Source organism: Oryza sativa, chromosome 10, assembly GCF_034140825.1.
Source record: "Oryza sativa Japonica Group chromosome 10, ASM3414082v1".
In the NCBI taxonomy this organism is placed as follows: Eukaryota; Viridiplantae; Streptophyta; class Magnoliopsida; order Poales; family Poaceae; genus Oryza; species Oryza sativa.
In genome coordinates this window covers 23,747,255-23,771,383 of record NC_089044.1, presented here as the reverse complement: position 1 = coordinate 23,771,383, position 24,129 = coordinate 23,747,255, and the positions used below count along the sequence as shown (strand labels likewise).

General features: G+C 46.8%; 4 protein-coding genes and 1 non-coding gene across 14 annotated transcripts; 4 read left to right on the top strand and 1 right to left on the bottom strand.

The window, feature by feature from the left end:
* The first annotated feature begins 16 nt into the window (after positions 1-16).
* LOC4349509 (plastidal glycolate/glycerate translocator 1, chloroplastic) lies at positions 17-5,434 on the top strand. 6 transcript variants are annotated; one of them, XM_015758748.3, is made up of 8 exons: positions 17-323; positions 462-771; positions 900-1,161; positions 1,519-1,634; positions 1,769-1,878; positions 2,078-2,255; positions 2,582-2,711; positions 3,438-5,434. In XM_015758748.3, the coding sequence occupies exons 1-8, from the start codon at positions 240-242 to the stop codon at positions 3,622-3,624; spliced, it is 1,377 nt and encodes a 458-aa protein (XP_015614234.1). In that variant the 5' UTR covers positions 17-239; the 3' UTR covers positions 3,625-5,434. The 6 variants fall into 6 exon arrangements, with proteins under 6 accessions (XP_015614234.1, XP_015614237.1, XP_066160881.1 ...); XM_015758751.3 differs by having other exon boundaries at positions 38-323; positions 900-1,068; XM_066304784.1 differs by having other exon boundaries at positions 38-323; positions 900-1,068; positions 3,361-5,434.
* On the top strand, positions 3,949-5,434 carry LOC4349507 (probable methyltransferase At1g29790). The gene has a single exon (XM_015758753.3). It carries the CDS (start codon positions 3,996-3,998, stop codon positions 5,190-5,192), a length of 1,197 nt encoding a protein of 398 aa, XP_015614239.1. The 5' UTR covers positions 3,949-3,995; the 3' UTR covers positions 5,193-5,434.
* A 2,002-nt stretch (positions 5,435-7,436) lies between these two features.
* Positions 7,437-11,194, top strand: LOC136351131 (putative pentatricopeptide repeat-containing protein At1g16830). 2 transcript variants are annotated; one of them, XM_015758821.3, is made up of 3 exons: positions 7,437-9,577; positions 10,731-10,871; positions 10,993-11,144. In XM_015758821.3, exon 1 carries the CDS (start codon positions 7,597-7,599, stop codon positions 9,490-9,492), a length of 1,896 nt encoding a protein of 631 aa, XP_015614307.1. In that variant the 5' UTR covers positions 7,437-7,596; the 3' UTR covers positions 9,493-9,577; positions 10,731-10,871; positions 10,993-11,144. The 2 variants fall into 2 exon arrangements, with proteins under 2 accessions (XP_015614307.1, XP_066160880.1); XM_066304783.1 differs by lacking the exon at positions 10,731-10,871 and having other exon boundaries at positions 10,993-11,194.
* A 250-nt stretch (positions 11,195-11,444) lies between these two features.
* LOC4349506 (uncharacterized) lies at positions 11,445-13,035 on the top strand. Its single transcript, XR_010737036.1, has 4 exons — positions 11,445-11,509; positions 11,670-11,749; positions 11,833-11,997; positions 12,270-13,035. It is a non-coding gene; the product is annotated as an uncharacterized protein (transcript).
* LOC4349505 (cellulose synthase-like protein D1) lies at positions 12,924-24,102 on the bottom strand. Of its 4 annotated transcripts, XM_066304463.1 has the most exons (5): positions 23,605-23,667; positions 22,731-22,808; positions 17,302-19,058; positions 14,119-16,930; positions 12,924-14,031 (listed from the first exon to the last, which is right to left on the bottom strand). In XM_066304463.1, the coding sequence occupies exons 4-5, from the start codon at positions 16,792-16,794 to the stop codon at positions 13,324-13,326; spliced, it is 3,384 nt and encodes a 1,127-aa protein (XP_066160560.1). In that variant the 5' UTR covers positions 16,795-16,930; positions 17,302-19,058; positions 22,731-22,808; positions 23,605-23,667; the 3' UTR covers positions 12,924-13,323. The 4 variants fall into 4 exon arrangements, 3 of the variants coding, with proteins under 3 accessions (XP_066160560.1, XP_066160561.1, NP_001410045.1); XM_066304464.1 differs by having other exon boundaries at positions 14,119-19,049; positions 23,605-23,658; NM_001423116.1 differs by lacking the exon at positions 17,302-19,058 and having other exon boundaries at positions 23,605-23,635.
* Between the last annotated feature and the right edge of the window lie 27 nt (positions 24,103-24,129).

The following is a 24,129-nucleotide window of genomic DNA, read 5'->3' as shown; positions in this document are numbered from 1 at the left end:
AGTTGGGCCTGGCAGGAAGAGGCCGTCCCCCGTGCAGTGCAGTGCATTATTGAATGATGATTTGCGCCTTCTCCTTGCCCCCGTCGCTGCCGACCTCCACCGGTCGCCGCCCGCACGCATCGATATTGGAATTGGAGTAGTATATATGATCGAGCTAGGCCTTCCTCCCGGCTAGTTGTCATTAAACTCTACAACGTACGTATCTCTCCTCTCCTCCTGCTCCCGAGCATTCCGTCCCCATGGCTGTTGACGATCTAAACCACCACCTCATCGCCGTCGGAGTCGGAGAAGAAGCCGCCACCGCCCATTGTGGGCTGCGCACCGTGAGCAATTTCTTCTTTAATTAACTCACTCTGTGATCGATCAGATCACCTGCATTAATTCGTTCATCTATCTATCTATCTATCACATACGCGTAGTAAGTAAGAAGTATGATTTGAAATAATAGATGGCGCATGCAGCTTGTGCGGAATATGGCGCAGCTGGTGGTGTCGCTGGGCATATTGGTCGCCGCCGACAAGTTGGTGGAGCAGGCCTTCGCAGCCGCCTCCATCAAGTTCCCCAGCGCCCTCTTCGCCATGTTCTGCGTCTTCGCCCTCCTCCTCTTCCTACCTCCTTCGCTCGCCAACGGATTCATGGCTTTCTTCGACCCCGCCACCGTCTTCATCCACAGGTGGCTGCCCCTCTTCTTCGTCCCCTCCCTCGTCGTCCTGCCGCTTGCCGTCAGGGACGTCTCGCCTGCTTCTGCCCTCAAGATCCTCTTCATCACATGTAATAATTAACTACTGTAACTAACACTACTCTTCTTAATTTATAATTCGTTCCACGTACGTACAGATGATCGACATGACTCTGCTCTGCTCATGAATTTTCTTCTTTTAATATTAATAATTTACTAGTTGGTGGCTGGTTTGCTTCACTGGTGGTGGCTGGTTACACGGCGCTGAGTGTGAGAAGGATAGTGAAGACACAGCTTATACCAGCTGAGCCCATGAAGAGACCGTCTCCTTTCGGGCCGCTTGAATTCTGGGCCTGGGCTGCTGTCTTTGTTGCTTCCTTTGCTGTTGCGTATGTTTCCCCCACTGCGCTTGGTACCACCGCAACAACATGCCTTCCTTTCTTGCTTGCTTCCACTGTTTTCGGTTACATCCTTGGTTCCCGGTACTACTCCATTTTATATTTACTCTCTCTTTATTCTTGACTTTAAACATAACCTTTTGTTCATTAACCTCATCTCAAAATTTAGTGCAAATATATGAGTCATACATAAAGTACCTATAATAATTAATAAAACATTGCACCGTGTTTCTAAATTAAAAATAAAAAAAAACTTCTATATCTATCTTGATAGCGATTAAAATCCCGCACTATTGAAAAAGAAAACTACTACTACCTACTACTACTTGAGAAAACTTCAACATCAACTCTAAGATCAAAATTTTAAAATTCAAATTTTAGCGTGCAACCTAGTTTACTCCATTATATTAATTTCTCTAACGTTCAATATAATTCTCACAGGTTACCATCTGGTGTCAAGAAAGTGCTACACCCAATCATCTGTTGTGCACTTTCTGCAGATTTGGCGGCAGTAGCATATGGGTATCTCTCCCGGTCTGGAGTGGATGCAGTGCTAGGTTCTAGGCTTAACCCCCAACCCTGATCGATACTCCTATAATCAAATTGCATCAATCGCAAAGTCGTGCTCCCTGATCAGTTTTATCCTATATATATAATGCTCTCAAATATATATGTATGTATGGTTGTCCAGGTGATTACCTCACAGAGTCTCCGTCAAATCCAGGAGCTGGTGACATCCTCATGGGATTTCTTGGGTCTGTCATCATATCGTTTGCATTTTCAATGTTCAATCAGAGAAAGGTAGGTACCCTTCTCTCAGTTAGTAGTATTACTAGTAGTTAGCATATGGTTATATATGTTGTGACATGATCATATTCGAAGCTCTCTGTTTAATTTGTTGCGAGACGAGTGTGCCTAGCTGTTGGCTAGCTAATTAACCATGCATCCAACCAAGGAGTAATTAATTAATGTTTTTGTGTTGGATAATATAATATTTCAGCTTGTAAGGAGGCATGCAGCGGAAATTTTCACATCAATCGCTGTGGCATCAACATTCTCGTTATATTCAACTGCCATCCTAGGACGAGTGGTAGAGCTAGAGCCAATATTGACCATATCAATATTGCCCAGGTGTATAACCGTGGCATTAGCTTTGAGGGTAGTTTCTCTCTTTGAAGGTTTGTCCCTCCTCGATCTGTATTAGCTCCTCCGTCCTTGCTTCTTTTGTCACTATGAAATGAAATCATCGATATTTCAACCATTATTAACTTTTAGACGATTTATCTATGATTAATGAAAACTATATAGTTGTATTTATATCGTAACATGCATTACTAATATGGTGTCTGTACTTTAAGTATGTATATATATGTGTGTATTTTTTTTTAAAAAAAAGACATATTATCAAAGTTAAAAAGTGAATAGCTAGTATCCAACGACAGATTAATAATGAAATGCATATAGATTAATATTCATCTATAATAATGGTGTGTTGGGTGGGCAGGTGTAAATACTTCAGTAACCGCAGCGGTGGTTGTCCTCACGGGGCTGATCGGCGCAAATTTTGCGCAAGCAGTGATGGACAAGCTTCGCCTCAAAGACCCCATCGCACGAGGAATAGGGACAGCTTCCAGGTAGGATCACAATATAAGAGCAACGGTAATAATACAGCCGATTTATTGGCTATAAGCTCAGCGTACCCATATAATAGTTAGCTCTTTACAATTAATATATGGCTCACTTATCTTTCTCATAGAATTTTTTGGTTCTTATGTTCGAACCGGCTGTAAGTTTATAGCCCGTTTCTCCTCTCTTCTCTCCTCCACCTCAGCATTTAGCCAGCTTATAGCTTACTATTATACTTGCTCTAAATGTGGGTTTTCACGTCCAACATTTGACGTGCCTCAAAGTAGTATGGAGTGGATTACATGGCTACTACGACCAAATATACGAAGATCTGGTAAAAGGAGAAATTGCTAGGCGTGTGTTTGCTTTGTGTGACGATGGATGTTTATTGTTTAATTGCATAATACCTCTCTGTTTCAGGCTATAAGACGTTTTGATTTTGATCAAAGTTAAACTGTTTTAAATTTAACTAAGTTTATAGACAAATATAGTAATATTTATAACACTAAATTAGTTTTATCAAATTAATAATTGAATATATTTTTATAATAAAATTGTCTTGGGTTAAAAATGTTGTTACTTTTTTTTTATAAACTTGGTCAAATTTAAATAAGTTTGACTTTAACCAAATTTAAAATGTCTTGTAACATGAAACAGAGGGAAACGGAGGGAGCAGTAATTGATAAATAAGAGGGTGATGTTAGGCGTGCAATCTGATCCATACATACATGCAGTGCCCATGGACTGGGAACGGCAGCGGTGTCAGCCAAGGAGCCTGAAGCGTTGCCCTTCTGCGCCATCGCCTACGCCCTAACGGGGGTCGTCGCCTCGTTATTTTGCTCTCTTCCGGCGATCAGGCACAGCTTAGTCTTCATAGCTGGCGATGCCTCTGCCTCACAAACACAACACTTTTCTTACTAGTATTATTTGGATATATATTTGTTTGTCTGTCACTATTCATGAAAAACAGACCCAGTACAGATTGATATTGTGATTAATAATCCTACGACCGAATAAATACTGTATATACAGAGACACGTATATATGGTAGGAGTAACATGGAAGGGAGAACTATTTGTATATGTAATTAATTTTTGTAAGGGAGGACCTGGACTTGGTGGAATGAAGCAGCTGATTGCAGTTAAAGCGAATGCAGCATCATCAAAATCAAATTAAGCAGACAAGAGTCAACACAAGTCAAAGTGATTTTATTATTATTAGCAGAGCAGAGCAGATCAAGAAAGCAGAGAGAGGTGCCACACTCTTGTATTCACCGACAACTCACTCTGGGCATGGGCATGGCGGATTCACATCTGGATGGGGTGCCGGCGATGAGGAAGACGACGGTCTCCAGCTCCAGCAGCCTCAACATCGCCTTCCTACTCTCCATGGTTGCCACCAACCTGCTGTCCCTCTACCACCTCTCCACCCGCGCATCCACCGCACCGCCGCTCCTCTTGCCGGCGGCGCACCAGGCCCAGGCCCAGGACGAGCAGCTCCTCCGCCAGCTGACCGCCATCCGCGCCACCGTCTCCCAACTCAACCACCTCCGCTCCTCCACGCCCCCGCCTCCGCCGCCGCCACCGGAGCTCCTCCTCTACTCCCGCCTGGCGCCCCTCGCCTCCGCCTGCTCAGCCCACCCGGACCTCCTCCACCGATTCATGTCCTACACGCCCTTCTCCCCCTGCCCCGACGACGCCCTCTCCCTCGCCGAGCCCCTCCTCCTCCGCGGCTGCCACCCGCTGCCCAGGCGAAGGTGCTTCTCATCATCTTCGATCTCGTCTTCTCACAACCTGAATAATCTGCCCACCGATCCCTTCTCCCCGCTCCCGGACTCCGCCGTCCGCTGGCCTCCGGGGGCCAAATGCACCTCCTTCTCCTGCCTCCCGCCCTCGCTCGGCTTCGACCTCGCGCGCACGGAGGCCGCGCGCTTCCTGCGGGCGGAGGGGCCCCTCGACCTCACGGTGCCGCAGCTGCTGCGCCTGGCATCGCTCAGCCGCGCGGGGCCCATCCGGCTGGGGCTGGACGTGGGCGGCGGGACGGGGACGCTGGCGGCGCGCCTCAAGCGGGCGGCCAACGCCACCGTGCTCACCACCACTATGAACCTCGGGGCGCCCTACTCGGAGGCGGCGGCGGCGCGCGGGGTGGTGCCGCTGCACGCGCCGCTGCAGCAGCGCTTCCCGGTGGGGGACGCCACCATGGACCTGGTGCGGGCGGGGCACGCCGTGAACCGCTGGATCCCGGAGGCGGCGCTGGAGTTCCTGTGGTACGACGCGGACAGGGTGCTGCGCCCCCGCGGCCTGCTCTGGGTCGACCACTTCTGGTGCCGCCGCCCTGACCTCGCCGCCGTCTACCAACCCATGCTGCGCCGCCTCGGCTACAAGACCCTCAAGTGGGCCGTCGCCGACAAGACCACACCCACGCCCACGGCGCCACCCGGAGCCAAGCATGACCACGTCTACCTCACCGCCCTGCTGCAGAAGCCCTGATCGATTCATTGCCATTGCCATTGTAGGTGGGATCCTGGAACAAGGCTGTCACTGAGGTGATCAATTTAATTGTGCAATAAGCTCAAAGAGGAATGCCAATGCCAAGGCTCAACAATGAGGATGATGCACTGATTTGATTTGGGGGTCTTTTTTTTACCAAGGACTGTACGTAACTTCTCTGTGGAATCATCATTTTATAAGGAAAGCCTCGCATCTGCAAAAGAATGCAAATCCCCTTCTCACTCAAATTTGCTTTGAAAGTTGACATCTTCCTGTGGCTTATGCTTCGGAATAACATCTTGATGAAGGACAACTTCATCAGGAGAGGGTGGAAAGAAAAATTAGAGAGGTCAACTCTACACCGCAGATGAGATAGTGCCGCATTTTTGTTTACAAAATGCACACTGCCTCGATTTGTTTCGAGTGTAGCACCTTCAATTTTAGGAGTGAGCTCATAATATTCCTCACTTGTTTGGGAAAGGAGGATATGAGGAATTTGATTGCTCTAGGAGTAACTGATGTGGTGTGGTCGATTTTGATAGGAAATTGCTATGCATACAGCTCAATTGTCCGACTCATGTACGACTAAATTTGATCAACGGTTGTAAATGGCTGCAGGCGCATATGAACATACTTTCATTTGATTGATCTGTGGTTGTATATCTCTAGTTGTACATGAGTTGTATAACTAGGTTCTACTTATAGCAGTACTCATTTGGAGAACTTGGAATGAAGCTTCGTTGCTGGATTCCCTCGCACTCTCAGAGATCATCAATGGAAAGCTGCATGTTTATATGTTAGGTTCTGCTACAGTAAGGAACCAGCGAGTCTTCCATCACAACAAAATTCCCAACGACAACTTGGGCGCGGGCGGAAGTGAAAAGACTCGTGAAAATGTTAACCTAGTTCCTGTGAAACTCCTTTTCTTTTTCTTCTCACACTCCTTGTAAATACTTTTAGTGCCACTATAAACAGTGAAATTGACATTGTCTTGTGCTGGTTCGTTTAGGGAAAAAAAATTCCCCTTGTTCAAGACATGGAAGCACGAAAATCTTGCTGACTTTCGTTGTGTCGAAAGATTCAGAGTCTATTTTAACTCGAAGAGCTGATTTCAAGTCTATTTGTCAGGAGTTAAAACTTCCAAATTTAACTCGAAGAGCTAAGTTCGGAATAGAGTTGTAGACTAGTTTAAACCGGCTTCACTACTCTAGTTCATTTTATAAGAGCAGTTTAACCTACTCCGCTATCTTTTTAGGTTGAGTTAAAACCGTTTGGCTCTGCTACAGTTTTGAAATGGTTGGCGCTTATGTTGGCGTGATCCTGATGATTTGCACACGGCAGGTATTAAATTGCGATAATGATTATCGCCGGGCGACGGGTGGAGGGGGTGTGTGTGTGCAGAAATCGGGCGCTCCCCCCACCCCCGCGCACGCGCGCATGCTAGGGGCGCGTGCGCGTGCACTCCCCTTGGCCCACCATGTGTCCACAAATAAACTCTATTGCAACAAATCACCCACATATTTTGGAAACCCTCTATTAAGGGAATTCGTTTCATTTTTTGTTTCACAACAAATGTTTCACCTAGTGTACTCACAATGTTTCACTATATATAGATCTAATGTTGCAGTGAACGAAACATTCTTTTGCAACAAATCGCCCACATATTTTGGAAACCCTCTATTAAAGAAATTCGTTTTATTTTTTGTTCCACCAAAAATGTTTTACCTAGTGTATTCACAATGTTTCACTATGAATAGATCTAATGTTGTAGTGAACTGAAACATTCTTTTGCTATCTGCTGAAACATTGTTTTTATATAAGGTAAAACAACACTCAATTTAAACGATTGAAACATTTCCGATATACTTAGCGAAACAATTCCGATATACTTGGTGAAACATCGTGCAACATTTAAAAAAAATCAATAATAAGCTAATTTTTTTCCTCGGAATATATCTATGTGTGGTCTTGTTTTGAAGATTTAATTGCAACAAATTAAATGGTGTAATCGGATCATGATTTGGATAAATAATTTAAGAGAAAAATTAGTTTAAATTTGTTTTACACGTATGCGTGGCGCTGACGTCATCGTCCGATTTTTGCCAATCCGGGCGCCCGACCGGAAATCGCGTCCATTGAATTGGGCTGGGTTATGCTGGGCTGGACAAACAGTACAGTAGCGCTCTGAGTGGTGGGCCGTGTGGCGTGGTCTTTCTATGTTGGTTTGCTGGGCTGTGACGAGACGTGGCCCGTGGCTAGGCTAGTCGTCCGACGCCGGCGTTTGAGCGAGCCTTCGCTGCCGCCGCCGCCGCCGACGACGACGACTTGCCTGCACCAACAATACCACGCTCTTGCTTTGCAATGCGATCCCCTTGTAATCTCCCCCTCGCTGCCTCCTGCTTCTATGCTCCACGCCACGCGCACGCGGACGCCGCGCCTCTCTGCTGCCGCCGCCGCCGCCGCCTTCTTCACCACCAGGCCCAGGTCCCACCCACCGCCGCCGCCGCCGCGCCTCTCTCCAAGGCTCGTCGACGCCACCGTCTCCCGATGTCCCTCCGACGCCCTCGCCATCACCTTCTTCCTCTGGTGCGCCCGCTGCCCCGCCTACTTCCACCCTCCCTCCTCCTTCGACCGCCTCCTCCCCGCTGCCGCCCGCCTCGCCTCCCGCCTCCGCACCGCCCCCGCCATCCTTCACCAGCTCCGCGCCCTCGGCTGCCCCATCCGCCCCCACACCTTCCTCCTCTTGCTCAGGCTCTACTGGCGCGGGGGCATCTACCCGCTCGTGCTCCAGCTGTTCGACCAAATGCCCCTCTGGGGCTTCCACCCCAACGCCTTCGCTCGCAACGTCGTCCTTGACGTCCTCCTCAGGACGCGCCACCACCACTCCGCGCTCTGCTTCCTACGGGACAATCCCTCGCCCAACTACCTTACCTACGCCATCCTCCTCACCCACCTTTGCAGGTCCGGGAACTGGCCAGGGGTGCGGGCCTGCTTCTTAGCCATGCTGCACCAGGGTTTTCTCCCCAGCGCCGCCTCTCTCAATGCGGTTTTTGCCTGCTGCACTAAACTTGCTGCCACGTCCGAGCTACTGCAGCTTCTGGGCTTCACACTTGTATCGGGATATCAGCTCACTTCGGCCATGTGGACATGTCTCATCGCTCGTTTGTGCCGCGAGGGAAAACTAGATGAGGCTATCAGGATGCTGGCAAAGATGCTGGCTTCTGGTTCTCCTCCCACAGTTGTCACCTACACGCCGATCGTCAGAGCTCTCTATCGTGCTGGAAGGCATGACATTGCCACTGAGCTTTTCGCATCCATGTCATCCACCAATTGCAGCCCAGATCTTGTTCTCCATAATGTTCTCATGGACTGCATGACCAAGGATAAGAGATATGATGCAGCCCTAGGCGTTTACTTAAATCTTCACGAGAGCCAGATGAAGCCAGATGCATACACTTTATCTACTTTAGTCCGCGCGTTGCATTTGTCACGGAATGTAAGCCTTCTTCCTAGGTTATTTCTGGACTCAGCTGATATCCCTTATGATCTCGTGGCCTGCAATTCTGTGCTGAATGCTCTGCGCAAATCTGGATTTCCATCTCAAGCCGTGCAGTTCTTCATCAATATGATTAAGTGTGACATCAGGCCTGACAGCTACAGTTATGTTGGTCTTTTGGACAGTCTGTGCCAGTTGGGAAGGATTGACCATGCAATCAATGTCTACCACAGTATTGTTTCAAGTGATCCTGATTCAAACGCTTATGTTCATGCTGCAATCCTCTGTGGCCTTGTTAAAAAGGGCCACAACCGTATGGCGCTAATGATTTTGAATGAGGCTGTACGTCAAAATTATGCTCTCGACGCTGTGTGCTACACTGTTGTTCTACATGGCCTTCTACAAGCTCATTTGATTGAAGAGGCTTGCATGTTGTTTGACAAAATGAAGCGTTCAGGAATGGCTTCCAACACTTGCACATACAACATAATGCTTCGTGGACTTTGTAGAACCAGGGATACACATGCACTCAAGTGGTTTTTAAGAGAAATGGAATGTTCTGATGTGGAGATGGATAGTATCTCATACAATATTCTGGTTGTGTTCTTAATCAAGTTGCAGCATATTAGTTCAGCCACTGCTTTGGTAAGAGAAATGGTTAATCTAGGCATGGAACTTAGTGCCAAAACTTCCTCATTGATTTCTCAGTCCATGGGCCATGAGTATGTTCTGGAGGATGCTAACATTGCTGAAAATGATCATTCCGACTCAACTAATGATCTGCTTGCATGCTCAGCTTCATAGTCAATTTTCAACTAAACAGCCATGCTGCTTCTGTACATCTTCAGTTTGGTGGTGCATAATTAAATACAGATACACACTATTAAAGGTTGGTGAAATCTTCAATGATTTATCTCCCTCCATTGCCTATCTAACAAATACCTACCATGGCCACTGAAAGGCTGCTCAATTACATGCCCCCCGCCATTATGTTGGTATATACTTTCTCTTTCCCTGTGATATCACCACTTAGTACATTCTTATTTAAAAAGAAGGATTTGATTGCAAGAAAGAAACAAGATCCCTCCTATTGCATTCATCTTATCTTTGCTATAGAACATTGGTCACAATTCTCACTCAGTGCTGAGACACACAGAAATGCAAAAAAAATCTGCAAGTAATAAATTAAAAAGAAAGACTTACCTGCTTTTTGTGTCCTGCCACATAGGCTCAGCTAGGGCTGAACTAATGGGTTATTGTTTTTCTCCAAAATTTACATTGTGATTTAAGATGATTTAAACATTATTATGGAGGCAAGCTTAGGGCTCAAGCTCTATCTGCTCTAGGCTTGCCTCCGTCCATGGTTTGACCTGAACAGCCTGTAAACTACATCTTTATGAATTTATGTTTTGTAACTTGACCATTTTTTATCATTTGGCGGGAGTTCAAAGTTTTGTTCCACATGTCAAAAAGAATGAACACTAGCAATCAGCTCCAAGGCTTGACACTGCTATACGTGCTGAATGGTTTTCTTTCAGTAAAAAACAATCTTATTTGTGTTAGAGAGAATAAACAGATGATTTCAATAACCTTTCAAATAATTCAGGAAATCATCTCCGATATAGAAGGAAAATATACAAACTTCAGTACTGAACCTCGTATATGTATACTGATAACAAAAGCTCAGATGGAATTCGTATTTAACAAACCCTTTGATTATCTACATTAGGGGGTTGTCAAATGATTGGAGCAGAGTTTGTGTGGAGATGGTGTCTGTAAGGATGATTATTTATGTAGATCAAACATTTACATGTCTAATATTCAAACAACCAAAAATTGCATATGGGATTTTTTTTTATTTTGCCTTGTATGTTTTTTTCATTTGTCCATACCAACTGTTTTAGTCAATAGAGCTTGTCAGAGTAAGTATCTGACTTATGGATTTAGTGTCAACTCAGTGGAGAACTGAGGATATATGATACTTATGGTAAATTGATTAGTAAGGAATTTTTTCCTTATTGTTGAAATTAGTTTTGCTGTAGGAATATTCTAAATGGCATACAGTGGAACCATAGAGGACTCGGTGGCTTAACTTGATCTTCCTGCGATTTTGAAGTAGCCATAGAGCTTGCGATGAACATGCAAATACTTAACTGGCATCACTTTAACGACGATAAGTTCAAGTAATATGAATTGATGTTCTTGGCTTTATAATTTGTTGCTGACCAACTGTTTCTTTGCATTATCTTTTCTCTGAATATATTTATTCTGTACTTCTATAACTGCTTCTGATATTGTCTGCAGCAAGCTGAAATTGCTTTATCAGAGTTGATCCAATCCTCTCCGGAGGAGGCTCTACATGACTACATCCTTGGAGTAAATCTCTGGTCAAGATCACTTTACTTGACCATAAGAAAAGAATGTCAAACTTTTCGTTCCAGCTTGCTTTATTGAAGTTATGCAGGTCCTTGCACCTGATCCACCTTTTAGTGATGAAATATTTAAGGTATCTAACCTGATCCACCTTTGACACGGATGATTGGGTATTACTGATTTCTTCGACTGTTTCCATTACTGACATACTGATACCTGATGACCATTTTTGAACAGGATTTCTGAAATATTAATAATGTTTGAACTTTAGCAATTATATTTAGTGGCAGAAAATTTGAACAAGGACCACACTCTCATTACACTTTTTAACTCCTTTTTCTCAGGAGAGATGTTTAGGCTCTTTATCAGCACATTTGCACACCTTGCTGAAACAAACAGTCCATATCTTCCAAGAAGATCTTGCTATTGGAAAATGTGCTGCACTCAGGTATTCTGTAATTACGTACTCTCTGCTTGCTTAGAGTGACCAGATATCCGGTTGGAGGCAGTTCCCCTGATTTGGGGGCTTGTATCTCATCTTTATTTTGGTCAAGAAAACCAACTAGTTTTAATGGAATTTTTTAAGAGATTATCTGACATATCTGCAGAGTAAGAGTTTTTGCACGTGATGCAGCAAAAGCCTGTTACATGGCCGTGACATCAGGAAATGAAAAAAAAGATATTCTTAGTAAGGCTGCTTCTTTTTATCTGTTCTTTTGTTCAGAGTTCTATATTGGCATCTTCATGCTGAAGTTTTGATTTATTTGGCAGCATCACTTGAAGAGAGGTTATTGGATTTTGATGTCAAAGTTAGAATGCAAGCTGGTTTTGCATCCTGCAATTTAGGGCCAAATCAAATCTAAGATCAGTTCCTTCTGAGCTGATATTGCAGGCAGCAGAGAAGCCACAAACTGTTGTTATTTCTCGCTACTGCAGGTTCTATACAGTGCCTCACTTAAACTTTTGTTTTATGTATCTCTGACTGTCAGAAAGAATCTAATGCTTATATTGCTGGACCTATACCGAGATTACTGTAAGAAATGCTCAAAAGGAACTGCCACGTTAACACTCACTATGAACAAATCCCTGCTAAACTTATAGGTCTTTGTTTCGATAAGGATTGAATCTTAAGGTTTCTTCTTTCTAATTTTGTACATTGATTATGCCATCAATTCAACTCATGATTTCTGACCTCTTCTTTATGGCAGGGTACAAAACCTAAGCCGTTGCGGTCAACTAACTCCCGCATCGGGGAAGAAGATGGCGAGGGAGTGAATGGGGGAGAAGAAGGGCCTACCCGGGAAGCTCCGCCAACCACCGACTACCCGATCTGCCACCAACGGCCACCGCCGGTCCTGCTACTCGGCCACACCGAGCATTGCCGTGTCGATCCCCACCTCTGCCGCCTCGATCCGCCATTGCCACGTTGATCCCCACCTCCGCCCGCCTTCTTAGCGGTGTCGCCGAAGAGAGAGAGAGGGGAGAGGTGGCGTCGCCGGAGAAAGGGAAGGTGGCGTCACCGGAGAAAGGGAAGGGGAGGCGGAGGAAGACGGGGAGGAGGGACGGGGTGAGCCTTTATATATGTTTGTGATTTTTGGGGGGCGTACTACAAATATTGGACTTATATATGAATAGAAAATCTGAGGATTTAAATGGAAAATGTAATCGACTGACAGGTGCTGAAATGCAAAAATAAGATAGAGCTGTGGCTTATGTAACAAGTGTGATTTCATCCCACTTGGCATCTCCTTTTTCATGAGGGTATAGCTTCCATCGGCCATGGTCTTAGTTTACTTTGTTCCTCAACCTTTTTGACAAAAATAGAAGAAATATTGTCAAACGTGTGGTTTCTTTTTACAGACTTAATAGGAACAGGTTCCAAGTTCCGAGCTTGGATACTCTAGTAACATTATATTGCCGATTCTCTAGTAACAATGTATTACACCTGTGTTGATGTCAAGTGTCTTTTCTTTCTCCCTTTTCTAGGAATGCCATTCAAATGACAATGAGCTCTAAACAATTTTAGAAAAAAAAATCACAAACAAGCAAAAATAGTGATCTCACTCACTGTGAAGAAGCAGATCTGGACTGGGGTGAAGTGCAGTTTGCTCCATGAAGCAAACAGACTGTGGGTGATATGATCATGTTCCCTAGGCTGCGGTAGCTCGATCGACCAGCTAGCATATGAATGAATCCTAAGCAAGCAGATAGCAGAGAGACAGGTAGTCTGGATTGGGTGTGTGGAATGAGAATATATGTATATCAGGGGAAAGAGAAGGATCCTCCTAGCTGTGAGTTGGCTTGTGCAGAAGGAGGCTTGATTGCAATCCAGAGCAAGGAGATGGTGATGGCGACGAGGCCAGACCAGACGTAGACGATGGTGGGTGTCCTTCCCCTCCTGCCCATGAGGCCCTTGGCGAAGGGGTAGAGATGCGCGAGGACCCAGAAGCTGAAGAAGACTCCACCGAGAAGCTTGCTCCACTGCGGGATGGTGCTGTAGATGGTGCGGCTGAAGCCGACGGCGATGGCGACGAGGTTGATCATTATGATGGTGAGCGGCGGTATCATGAGGGACGTCCACTTGACCGCGTAGAGCTCGGCGAACTCGTCGTCGACGTCGTCGCCGAGCTGCTTGGAGGTGAGGGTGAAGGAGATCTCGATGCCGGCGATGACCTTGAGAAGGCCCTGCAGGACGGCGGCGAGGTGGGCGCTGGTTCCGCCGATGAGCCAGAACTGCTCGTTCCGCCACCACTCCTCCAGCGCGATGCCGGACCACTTGATCTCCAGCATGGCCAGGAGGCAGAGCGTGATGGTGATGATGAGCAGGTAGGTGAGGAAGGTGACGTTGAGCGTCTGCACGATGAACTGCCCCGAGAAGAGGGAGAGCGCCGGGAGGAAGCAGTAGACGATGAGGAAGACGGAGGTGAAGGGGTAGATGCCAACGTTGAGGTAAGCGATGCGCTGGAGAACCTGCAAATGCAATGGATAATTGTTTGTTTGGCGGCAGCGGAAGAAGAAGAAGAAGAAAAATAATCGATCGAATAGCAAGCTAGGTACCTTCATCTTTGAGGAAGCGAAGAGTGCGTTGTTGCGTGAGAAGAAGATCTCGACGGAGCCAGTGGCCCATCGGAGGACCTGGTGGAGGCGGTCGGTGAGGTTGATGGGGGCGGTGCCGCGGAAGGCGTCGCGGTGGGTGACGCAGTAGACGGACTTCCACCCCCGGTTGTGCATGCGGTAGCCGGTGACCACGTCCTCCGTCACCGACCCGTATATCCAACCCACCCTCGTCCCCCACTCCGTCTTCTCCTCGTACCAGCACGACACCACGCTGATCGCCTCCGCCACGATCGACGCGTCCAGCGTCTCCCGCGGGATCGTCAGCGCCCCCGGCGGCCGCCCGTTCTTCACCGACGGGTGGTCCGCCAGCGGCCGTCCCTGGAACTCCGCCACCGGGATGGAGTCGATCAGGAAGCTCGAGTTGCCGAACTTCTTGGGGAAGCTCGCCATGTTCATCGCGCCGTCCATGTCCATGCGGAGGGCCATCGTCTCCTCCTCCTCCTCCTGGGGCTGGGGCTGGGATCTTGTTCGGCGGCGACGTGGCAGGCAGCAGGACCACGGGGTGGTGTGGTCCTTGGACCTGGGCGGGTCGAAGCCGTAGAGCGCGATGCGGCGGAAGAGGCAGCCAGTTCCGACATAGACGGGGCCCTGGAGGCCATCGAGGGCGCGCATGTTGACGTCGAAGAAGACGGTGTTGTGGTTGGCGTAGCGGTCGGAGGGGTCGATGCCCTCGAAGCGCTGCGGGAACTGGACGTAGCAGAGGCGGTCGCCGCCGCGGTCCATCATGAAGCACATCCCCTCCCGGAACGCCTTGGAGTTGTACACGTAGTGGTCGCAGTCCAGGTTGAGGATGAACGGCCCGTTGGACATGATCGCCGACGCCCGCACCAGCGCGTTCATGGCGCCCGCCTTCTTGTTGTGGTCGTACCCCGGCCGCTTCTCCCGCGACACGTACACCAGCATCGGCAGCCGGGTGTCCACGCCCGACAAATCCACCCTCTTTTCCATGTCGCCGCCGCTGCTGCTGGGACTGGGACTGGGAGGCTTTAGCATCACCTGTATGATCCCCGCGTGGTCGCCCCTCGCGTGCTCCGGCGACGCCTGCAGCCACGTCCCCGGCCAGTGCGTGCCGTCCGCCATCCACGTCGCCTTGGGGATCTTTATCGGCTCCAGCTGCTGCTCGTCGCCGCCGGCCTTCATCTTCTCCCGCTGCAGGTTCATGGCCTGGATCTCCTCGCGGGCGTGGTACGCGTCGGAGCGGCGGCGGATGGCGTCGGGGAGGCCATTGACGCGGACCTTGAACTCGTCGTACTCCCGCTTCACCCGCCGCCTGTCCTTGACGAAGTCGCCCTTCACCTTGTTCTTGAACGGGTCCCTCTTGAGGTTGAAGTAGCTGTCGGGGTTCCTCGGCTCGATCTCGTGCTTCCGGCAGAATGGCACCCACAGGTTGGCGAAGCTCGCCGCCTCCGCCATGGCCTCGAACGTCAGCAGCGCCCCGCCGTCGTCGGACACGTAGCACGCCAACTTGTCGACGGGGTAGTCGGCGGCCAGGATGGAGAGGATGGTGTTGGCCGTCACCAGCACGGGCTCCTTCTCCGGGTCGGCGGTGGAGACGAAGATGTCGATCCCGGGGAGGTCGGACTTGCCGGTGGGGTTGCTCGGCGTGGGCGTCTCGAACTTGTCCTTGAGCACGCTCAGGTCGGTGGCGCGGTTGATGGGGCACAGCTTGGGCAGCTGGTCCAGCACCCACGACAAGGCGAACCACAGCTCGCACACGATGGACATCCCCCACAGCCAGATGGCGTCCTCGTTCTGGTGCTTGATGCGCCACATCAGGAACAACCCCAGCGCCACCAGCCGGATCAGGACCAGCAGCCTGTACGGGCTGATCACCGCCGCCTGGATCCGGAGCTTGCGGGTCAGCGGCCGCCATGGCTTGCTCATCAGCTCCTTGGGGTGCCCCGCCACGCCGTCGTCCTCGGGCCAGATTGCGTTGCCGTAGCCGTAGGTGCCCTTGGTCTCGAAGAGCCAGCGGTTGTGGTCGAACTCGCCGGGCGCCCCCCCGTTCTGCTTCACCAGCGACAGCCGCCTCTCCATCTTGGGGCCATGCCCGTGCCCGTGCGGCAGCGACAGCGCCCTGTTGATGGCGTCGTGGTTGGACGCCGACACCACCTCCTCCCACTCCGCGTGCTTGTACGGCTCCTTGCACCCCGGGCACACGCCGCCGCCGCCCTTGACGGCGTCGGTGAAGCAGTCCACGCAGATCTTGAAGTCGCACTCGCAGGGGAGGATGTCGGCGCCGCGCCCGTTGCGCATGATCTTGGACCCGCACCCCTGCACCATGCACGCCGACACCGTCGCCCTCGCCGACGACGCCTGCTTCTCCATCACGTGCGCGCGTGTCACGCTGTTGAACCCGCCGGTGAAGAGCGAGCTGGACACGTACTGCTGCTCGTCGCCGGCGGCAGGGTCCATGGGCTGGTTGTCCGGCGTCATGGGGATGTGGACGTGGTAGTCCTGGAAGTCCACGCTGCTGATCTCCGAGTCAAGGTCGTCGCGGGAGTAGCTGATGAATCGCCCCGAGTCCGTCCGCCGACCGAACACCACCGTGGGCGCCGCCGACGATGGCGCCGTCGGCGGCTTACCGCCGTTCTTGAGGATGCCCTTCGACGCCATGATCGAACACCTAGCTCCCCTGCTCTGCTATGTTTCTCTCTTCTCTTGTGTTGGTATGGTATTGGTAACAACAACAAGAAGAGAGTATAGCTAGCTAGCTTGTCTCGCCGCCGATCAACGTGATGCAGCTAGCTAGCTAGAAAATATGAATAGGAATGAATTGAATCAAGCATCAGCAATTCAGGCATCAAGCATATTTTGGGTGGCTTTGACCCGACCCCAGTAATGGCGATCCAAAATCATCAGTCCTAATAATAGGAAAAATGTGACTCTGCTTCTTAAATGGAAATGGAAACAAATTAGATGCAGGCGGGTTGAAAACTTGCAGTAATTTACTGGCCGAATTGGTACATTCCTATTTTGCATGCAACATTATAATAGCCCCCTGAGAATCGATCGAGGATTACTAACATTACATACAGTATCAAGCTAGTTTAATTTGTAGTGGCAATTGATCGACCAAAACATGAACAAATCAGGTGAAGAAGAAGAAGAATCAATCGATACCTGTTGGTCCTCTTCAGGTGGGGCAATGCATTGCAGGTGGACGAGTTTAATTTGGGTAGTCTGAGAGAGAGAAACAGCAGATAGGTCCAAGAAAGAAAGAATTCAGTGGAAGCCGCAGTGCAAGAGAAGAGGAGAGATGTCGAAAGAAATCAGAGGGCGTAGTGTTATTTGAAGGTCCAAAGGCAGCAAGCGTGTGTTGGTGCTCCCTTCATGGCCTCCCTCCTGCTCGATCGTTTGCTTCCTTAATTCTTCTTAGTTGTTCCATCATCGGTTGAGTTTAGTTGGTGGCGCGCACGATGGGATTATCGGTCTCGCTCGTGTCGATTGCCACTGCAAGCAAAGCCATGCAGATTTCTTGGAAATTGCTGCTGTTTTCCCCCCATCGTGAATGGATTCGTGGTCAGTCAGACTTCATACTCACACACAACAACACAAGGAATCCAAATCAAGATCGTCGTGCTCGCGACTACCTCCCTCCCGGTCGGTCTTGAAATGTCTGTCTGTCAAAAACCAAAATAATGCCACGCGACGCAATCCAACCTCCCTATTGTATACTACTGTATTTGTATGACAACATGCGCAGATACATGCATACAAGCATTTGATGCCAAATTATCTTCTGACCAATCAATCAATAAACTAGTGTCCCTTCAAGGGGGCGGGAGATGACTTTTTTGTGAAAGTTCGAGGTCAGGCATGACATGTGTCTCCCTCTCTCTACTCTTTCAAACCATTTCCAAATAAATTTCTTATCCTTCTTCGCTGCTATAAATAAGTTTAGTTAGTCCAAAACAAACAGTAAATCCAGCCGCTCGACCCTGTCAACTTGATTACTACTTCAGTGGTGGTGTTATTGGTTTTCGACTTTCTTCAGACGACCTTCCAGAGGTCAACTCCATCCAAAATCCAACCCATGGATGGATATTAACAAGCTGATGGGTTCACTGATTGTGCTCATCATGCCATAGCATTACTAGACTGACTCCGCATGTTCCCTCTTAACTTGCATGCACGATCAATCTTGCTTTCAGCTAGCTAATTTATCCAGGTTTTTTATAAAGACAAAGGACCTACCTTATTCTGGATATATATCTGATACAACAGTTCAGACAAAAGGTTATAACCTGACAAATCAATAGTTGTATATAAACCAGATTACTCAGTTATTCCTGATACCAATCTTATATGTATTCGCAAAAATCAGCACCTAGTCATGCCAATATAAAAGCCTCAGGATCAAGAGGACTTTTACGGTACATTCTACTGCTAGTATATACTAGCAGTATATACAAGGGTAATTTTGGTATTAGGTAAGAGTCTGAAAAGGGCTTTTTGGTCATTTAAATTAGAGAATTAATTTCAGCCGGATTAATTTTCCTTCGTTAGTTTTTCCTGGGGATGTCGTCATCTGTTTCTTCTCGTCACATCTCGCGTCTCCGGCGTCGCTGCCCCTGGTGCACATCGCTCCCGCGCCGATGCCTCTCGCGTCTCCGGCGTCGCTGCCCCTGGCGCACATCGCTCCCGCGCCGATGCCTCCGTACCGATTCCTCCGGCGCCGAGAGAAGCCGAACCTCCACGCGCCCGGTGTCTCCCTCGCCCCGGCGCCTTGCCTCCAGCCCTAGCCTATTCTCTCCCGCATCCGACCTCCCACAGCTTGTGCTTTGCCCAAACCACGGCGGTGAGAGTGCACTCGTCGAGCCGGCAGCCTCCCCACGCCTCCCATCTCCGTCCTGGTTGCCCTGCCTGCCCTGCAGCCACTGGAGTGCTCCTGGTAAGAAGCTGACCTAAATTTGGTACTATTGTATTGATTAATTTATGCAATGGTTGTTTTGTTCTGCAATTTTTGTTGTGCTTAACCTTAATGTCGATATGAAAATTTACTATCTCATTATGAAAAAGAGGTGAGATTTTATCTTGTTGATTGACTTTGTTTTGGACGATCTGCCTTAGAACACTAGGTTGTATTTGATGAGACAAGTAGGATGAAAATCTGCATTCTGCAACTAGAATCGCATTAATCCTAGGTATATAGCTAGATGAGTGTGCTATGTAAAATTAATGTAGCAGAGGTGCAAATTTTGCAACTTAAATTTGGTTTAAATTAAGGTATTATCCATATATGTAATAAAGCTGGTTCCATCGAACGTTTATATCACAGGTTATCATAAATCATTTGTTTTAATATTTGCCAACAGTCTATCAAGCCTTTATTACTTTGTAATTTGCAGGATGTTTTTCGCAAAGTTGTATCACTTTTATCATTATTCTTACATGCAATTTTCGAATTGTGTTGTGATCTGTGTGTGAAAAATCTCATCTTTGTAGATACTTGATTTATGTGAAGACTTGCAAATTTGTAAAGATTTTTGTTAGTGATGTATGAAACGCAAGATGTTAACCTATATTTTAATTATGCTGATATGGTTCTTCTCTTTGTGTATTTTTACTGTGTATTAACAGTGTTGCACAATGGACGAGGACGAAGTTAGCTTGGAGGAGATGGAGGAGTATAACATGGTTGCTAGTAAGCTTTTTAGAAGCGAGGAAGATGGTTACAAGTTTTACAATGAATATGCAAGGTGTAAAGGTTTTAGCATTAGAAGGGACAAAGTGAAGCGATTTAGTGGTACCGAGCTAGTGTTCTGGAGGCGATTTTATTGCTCATGTGAAGGTTACAGGACGTTGAAGAACTTTGAGAGAACCAATAGGAAAAGGGAGCCACGTGCGTTGACCCGCTGTGGGTGTAAGGCAATGCTTGAAATTGAGCTCAATGGAGAGACAGGAATGTGGTTTGTATCAGGTTTTGAAGCTAGACATTCACATAGACTTGCTAACCTTGACCTGGTAGCTTTCTTAAGATCTCATCGTGAGGTAAATGATGCTCAAAAAGCTGAGGCCGTGGAGCTTGGAGTTGGCGGGCTTCGAACATGTCAAATAATGGAAGTAATGGAGAATAATAATGGTGGGTATGATAAGGTTGGGTTCGTAACGCGAGACTTGTACAATTTTTTTGCCCGGTACAAGAAGAAGAGAATTGAAGGTAGGGACGCTGATCTCGTGGTGAACCATCTGATGGCTCAGCAAGAACAAGACCCAGATTTTTTCTTTAGATACAGTATAGATGAAAAGGGTCGTCTGAGGAATTTATTTTGGGCCGACAGTCAATCCCAGCTTGACTATGAAGCATTCAGTGACGTGGTAATATTTGATAGTACATACCGTGTGAACCGGTACAATCTTCCATTTGTTCCTTTTGTTGGAGCTAACCATCATCGAAGTACAGTTATTTTTGGGTGTGGTATATTGTCAAATGAGTCTGTTTCTTCATATGTTTGGCTGCTGCAAACTCTTTTGGAGGCAATGCACCAAAAACATCCGAAATCATTGATCACTGATGGGGATGCATCAATGGCGAAGGCAATTAGGAAGGTTATGCCCAATACTGATCATAGATTGTGTAGTTGGCACATTGAGGAGAACATGAAACGTCACCTCCGTCGGCAAAAGCTTGCAGATTTTAAGAAATTCCTTTATGATGCTATGGATGTTGATGACTTTGAGAGATGTTGGGTTGAGTATAAAGCGAAGTATGGATTCAATGAAAATAACTTATGGATAAGCATGATGTACGAGCACTATTTTGGACCAGCTAACGTGAATGAGTTATTATGTACTAGATTGTTGACGACATCACACTTGCTATAGAATGCTCCAAATCCTCACAAATCCAAAAAGATAAGGTAATCATTTTATTCATCTCTACGTACTTTGAATTATACATCACAACACATGGTTTAATATCCATTAAATATGATATTTCATCATAGAATGTCCAAGACATTACAAGAGACAGCGAGGAGAGCAAACAATCAGAATCATGCATCCCTACTGATAAGGTAATCAAATAATTCATCTGTACTTACATTCAATTATACATCACTACGCAAGGTTTAATATCCATTACATATGATATTTCATCGTAGGATGTCCAAGACATAACGAGTGACAGCAAGAAGAGCAAACAATCAGAGTCATGCATCCATACTGATAAGGTAATCGTTTCATTTAATTGTACTTGCATTAATTATACATCACAACGCATGGTTTAATATCCATTAAAAATGTCATTTCATCATAGAATGTCCAAGACATACCAAGTGACAGCGACATAAAAACATCAGAAAAACGCGTCGACAGCACAACACATGCCACTTCACACAAGGTAGTCAAAAAATTATACTTTTGTTACTATTTATTTGAATTACAACAGCATATGTCTCAAAACTTAACAAACACATATTATGCAGGATAGGCCAGAAACTGAGTCACTGACCCGAAAACTAATCATGCTGATAGAAGAGCAAGGAAAGGAGATGAAGGAGATGAAGCAGAATCAACAGTCCATGCATAACCAAATTCAATCACTCACCAACATAATAGCTGCATTCAAAGAGGAAAAGACAATACCAACTTCCAAGAACTCTAAGCCAAATGTTTGCAAAAGTTTCGACAAAGAAACACATATAATTAAAAAAAAGGTAAGACAACATCTTACTTCTTCAGTGTCTGTCAAATTTAATACTAATTATTTTTAAAATGCCAATTGAATAGCAGAAACCAAACCCACCAACTCAAACGCCCGTCATTGCCAAGTCACTTTCAGGATCAACATGAAGATTGCGTAAATCAACAATTAAATCAAATTCTGATTTCATCTACAATTTAGGGGCTACAAAGAAGAAACCAAAGAATGCGCAAGCAAAGAATTTAATATCCAATGGTAAAAGTCCTATAATTATCATCACATCCTACTCTGCTTAATTTTTGTGTTGCAGTTCACTTACAGATTTAACTTCAATGGCAGAGTTCAAGTGCACCGCAGAAGATGAGGAAACCATTAAAAGTATAATGAGTGCACCAGAATCACAACTAGTGGTGCATATCGATGATGTCTCAATTTCCCAAAAAACAATGCAAATTCTGACTAATCCAGTGACTGAATCAAGTACGAGCTATTTGGATGATCACGTAAGTTTACTAACCCGTGAAACTATTCTCTCATGCAACTACTAGCACAATCATAACCTGCCATTTTCCTCTACTTTTAAATAATCGATGCATACGTTACTTGTCTACGTGAGAAAGATATGAAGGAAGGTACAGGGACTAGGGCAGAAGGTACGGTGTTCCTAGAGAAACCGTTAATAACAAGGTTGCTACAAAGAGATGGCGAACACTATGTTTCCAAAGACATCATCGATCGGGCAATGGCTAAAGCAACGGCAAATAGATATCTAAAGCATGATATGGTAATATTTATGCCACAATACTATCAAATTTTCAGCAAGTTTATACTACTAATATATCCTACAAATGATTTCTTTGTACAGATTTTCCTCCCCATGAACATAAAAGAAAAACATCGGTACCTGGCAGTCATACACGCCAAACGCCGCATCATCCAAGTGCTTGACTCCATGGCGAATTCATCCACACAACGCAAGGAACTAAGAAAAGTTGTAAGTATTCTACTTAGAAATAAACCAAAAAGGACATGAACATACCGCAGTAATGACGTTTTCTCACAAAACAGCTAGAAGGATTACAACAATATTTTCAGCTGTTGGAACCAGAAGAAAAGCACATAGCAACACAATGGCCTGACCATCATATTACTTCCTGGGAAGTCACGGTCATACAGAATTTGCCATTACAAGGAGATCTGTATGTTATGCAGCCACTACAATAATAGTTTTTTTCACTACCTAAATGTATGTTATCACTTCTCTAATATAATTCAATTCTTCCAGCGTCTCATGTGGGCTCTTTGTACTAAAAAACATGGAGCACTGGCAAGGCAATAGGTTGTCGAAGGAATACACGCATGTAAGATGCACTAAATATTTTTGCATCTTCTTTACAAGTCCTCAATTGATTGTTTCTATCTAACAAATACCTTTATGAATTTTGCAGGAAGATATAAAATATTTTAGAAGGAAGTTAGCTGCAATTTTGGGGGGTGCTCAGAAGAAGGATAAAAAGATAAACTAATGGATGTTACACCTTCCAAGATACTAGTCGAAATCAATGACTTTGTTCTAATTCCTTTAATATAAGGAGTTAGTATTTTCAATAGTCTGTCCAGAGCAATTGAGCGTGTACCATTTTGTGCAACATACTCTAGTATCAGCGGTGTTATTTTAGACTAATCAAAACTCCACAAACAATTACACAACTGCAAGTTCAATAATAAATTTAAACCTTTCTATTTGGAATGTTCTGAAATTCTCAAAAAAAATGTACCTCTGTTGTGCTGCAGCTATGACATTGCTTTCTTCCATCGGCAGCTTCGGTATAGGGCCTGTTCACGCTGTGACATAGCTAGAGCCAGAGCCATAGCATGCAACAAGAGGGTCTGCCTCGCGACAGCCATGGCCTGCTGCTGCTGCGGCATGCTGCCCTGCCGCTGCCACCTACCGCCGGCCGGCTGCCCCTGCCGATGCGGCAGTCAAGGTCCCCAGCAGGCCTCGCCCTCCCGTAGACCCAGCAGCCGGCGACCTCCCGTAGACCCAGCAGCCGGCGCCGATTTGGGGATTTTTTTGGAAGAGATAGGGTTTTCGGTGGCCGGAAAATACACGAGAGGAGGAAAGGAGAGAAATCGAATCGATTTCGATGGCGGCGGCGCCGATTTTGGCTCCCGGTGGCGGCAGCGACTGTGGCTGTCGACGGCGAGGGCGGCGCCGACAGAAGACAGCGGTGGCGGTCGCCCATGCGAGCCGAGCGGATTCGGTTTGAGTCGATGCGGTGAAATGTGAAACGGATCTGACT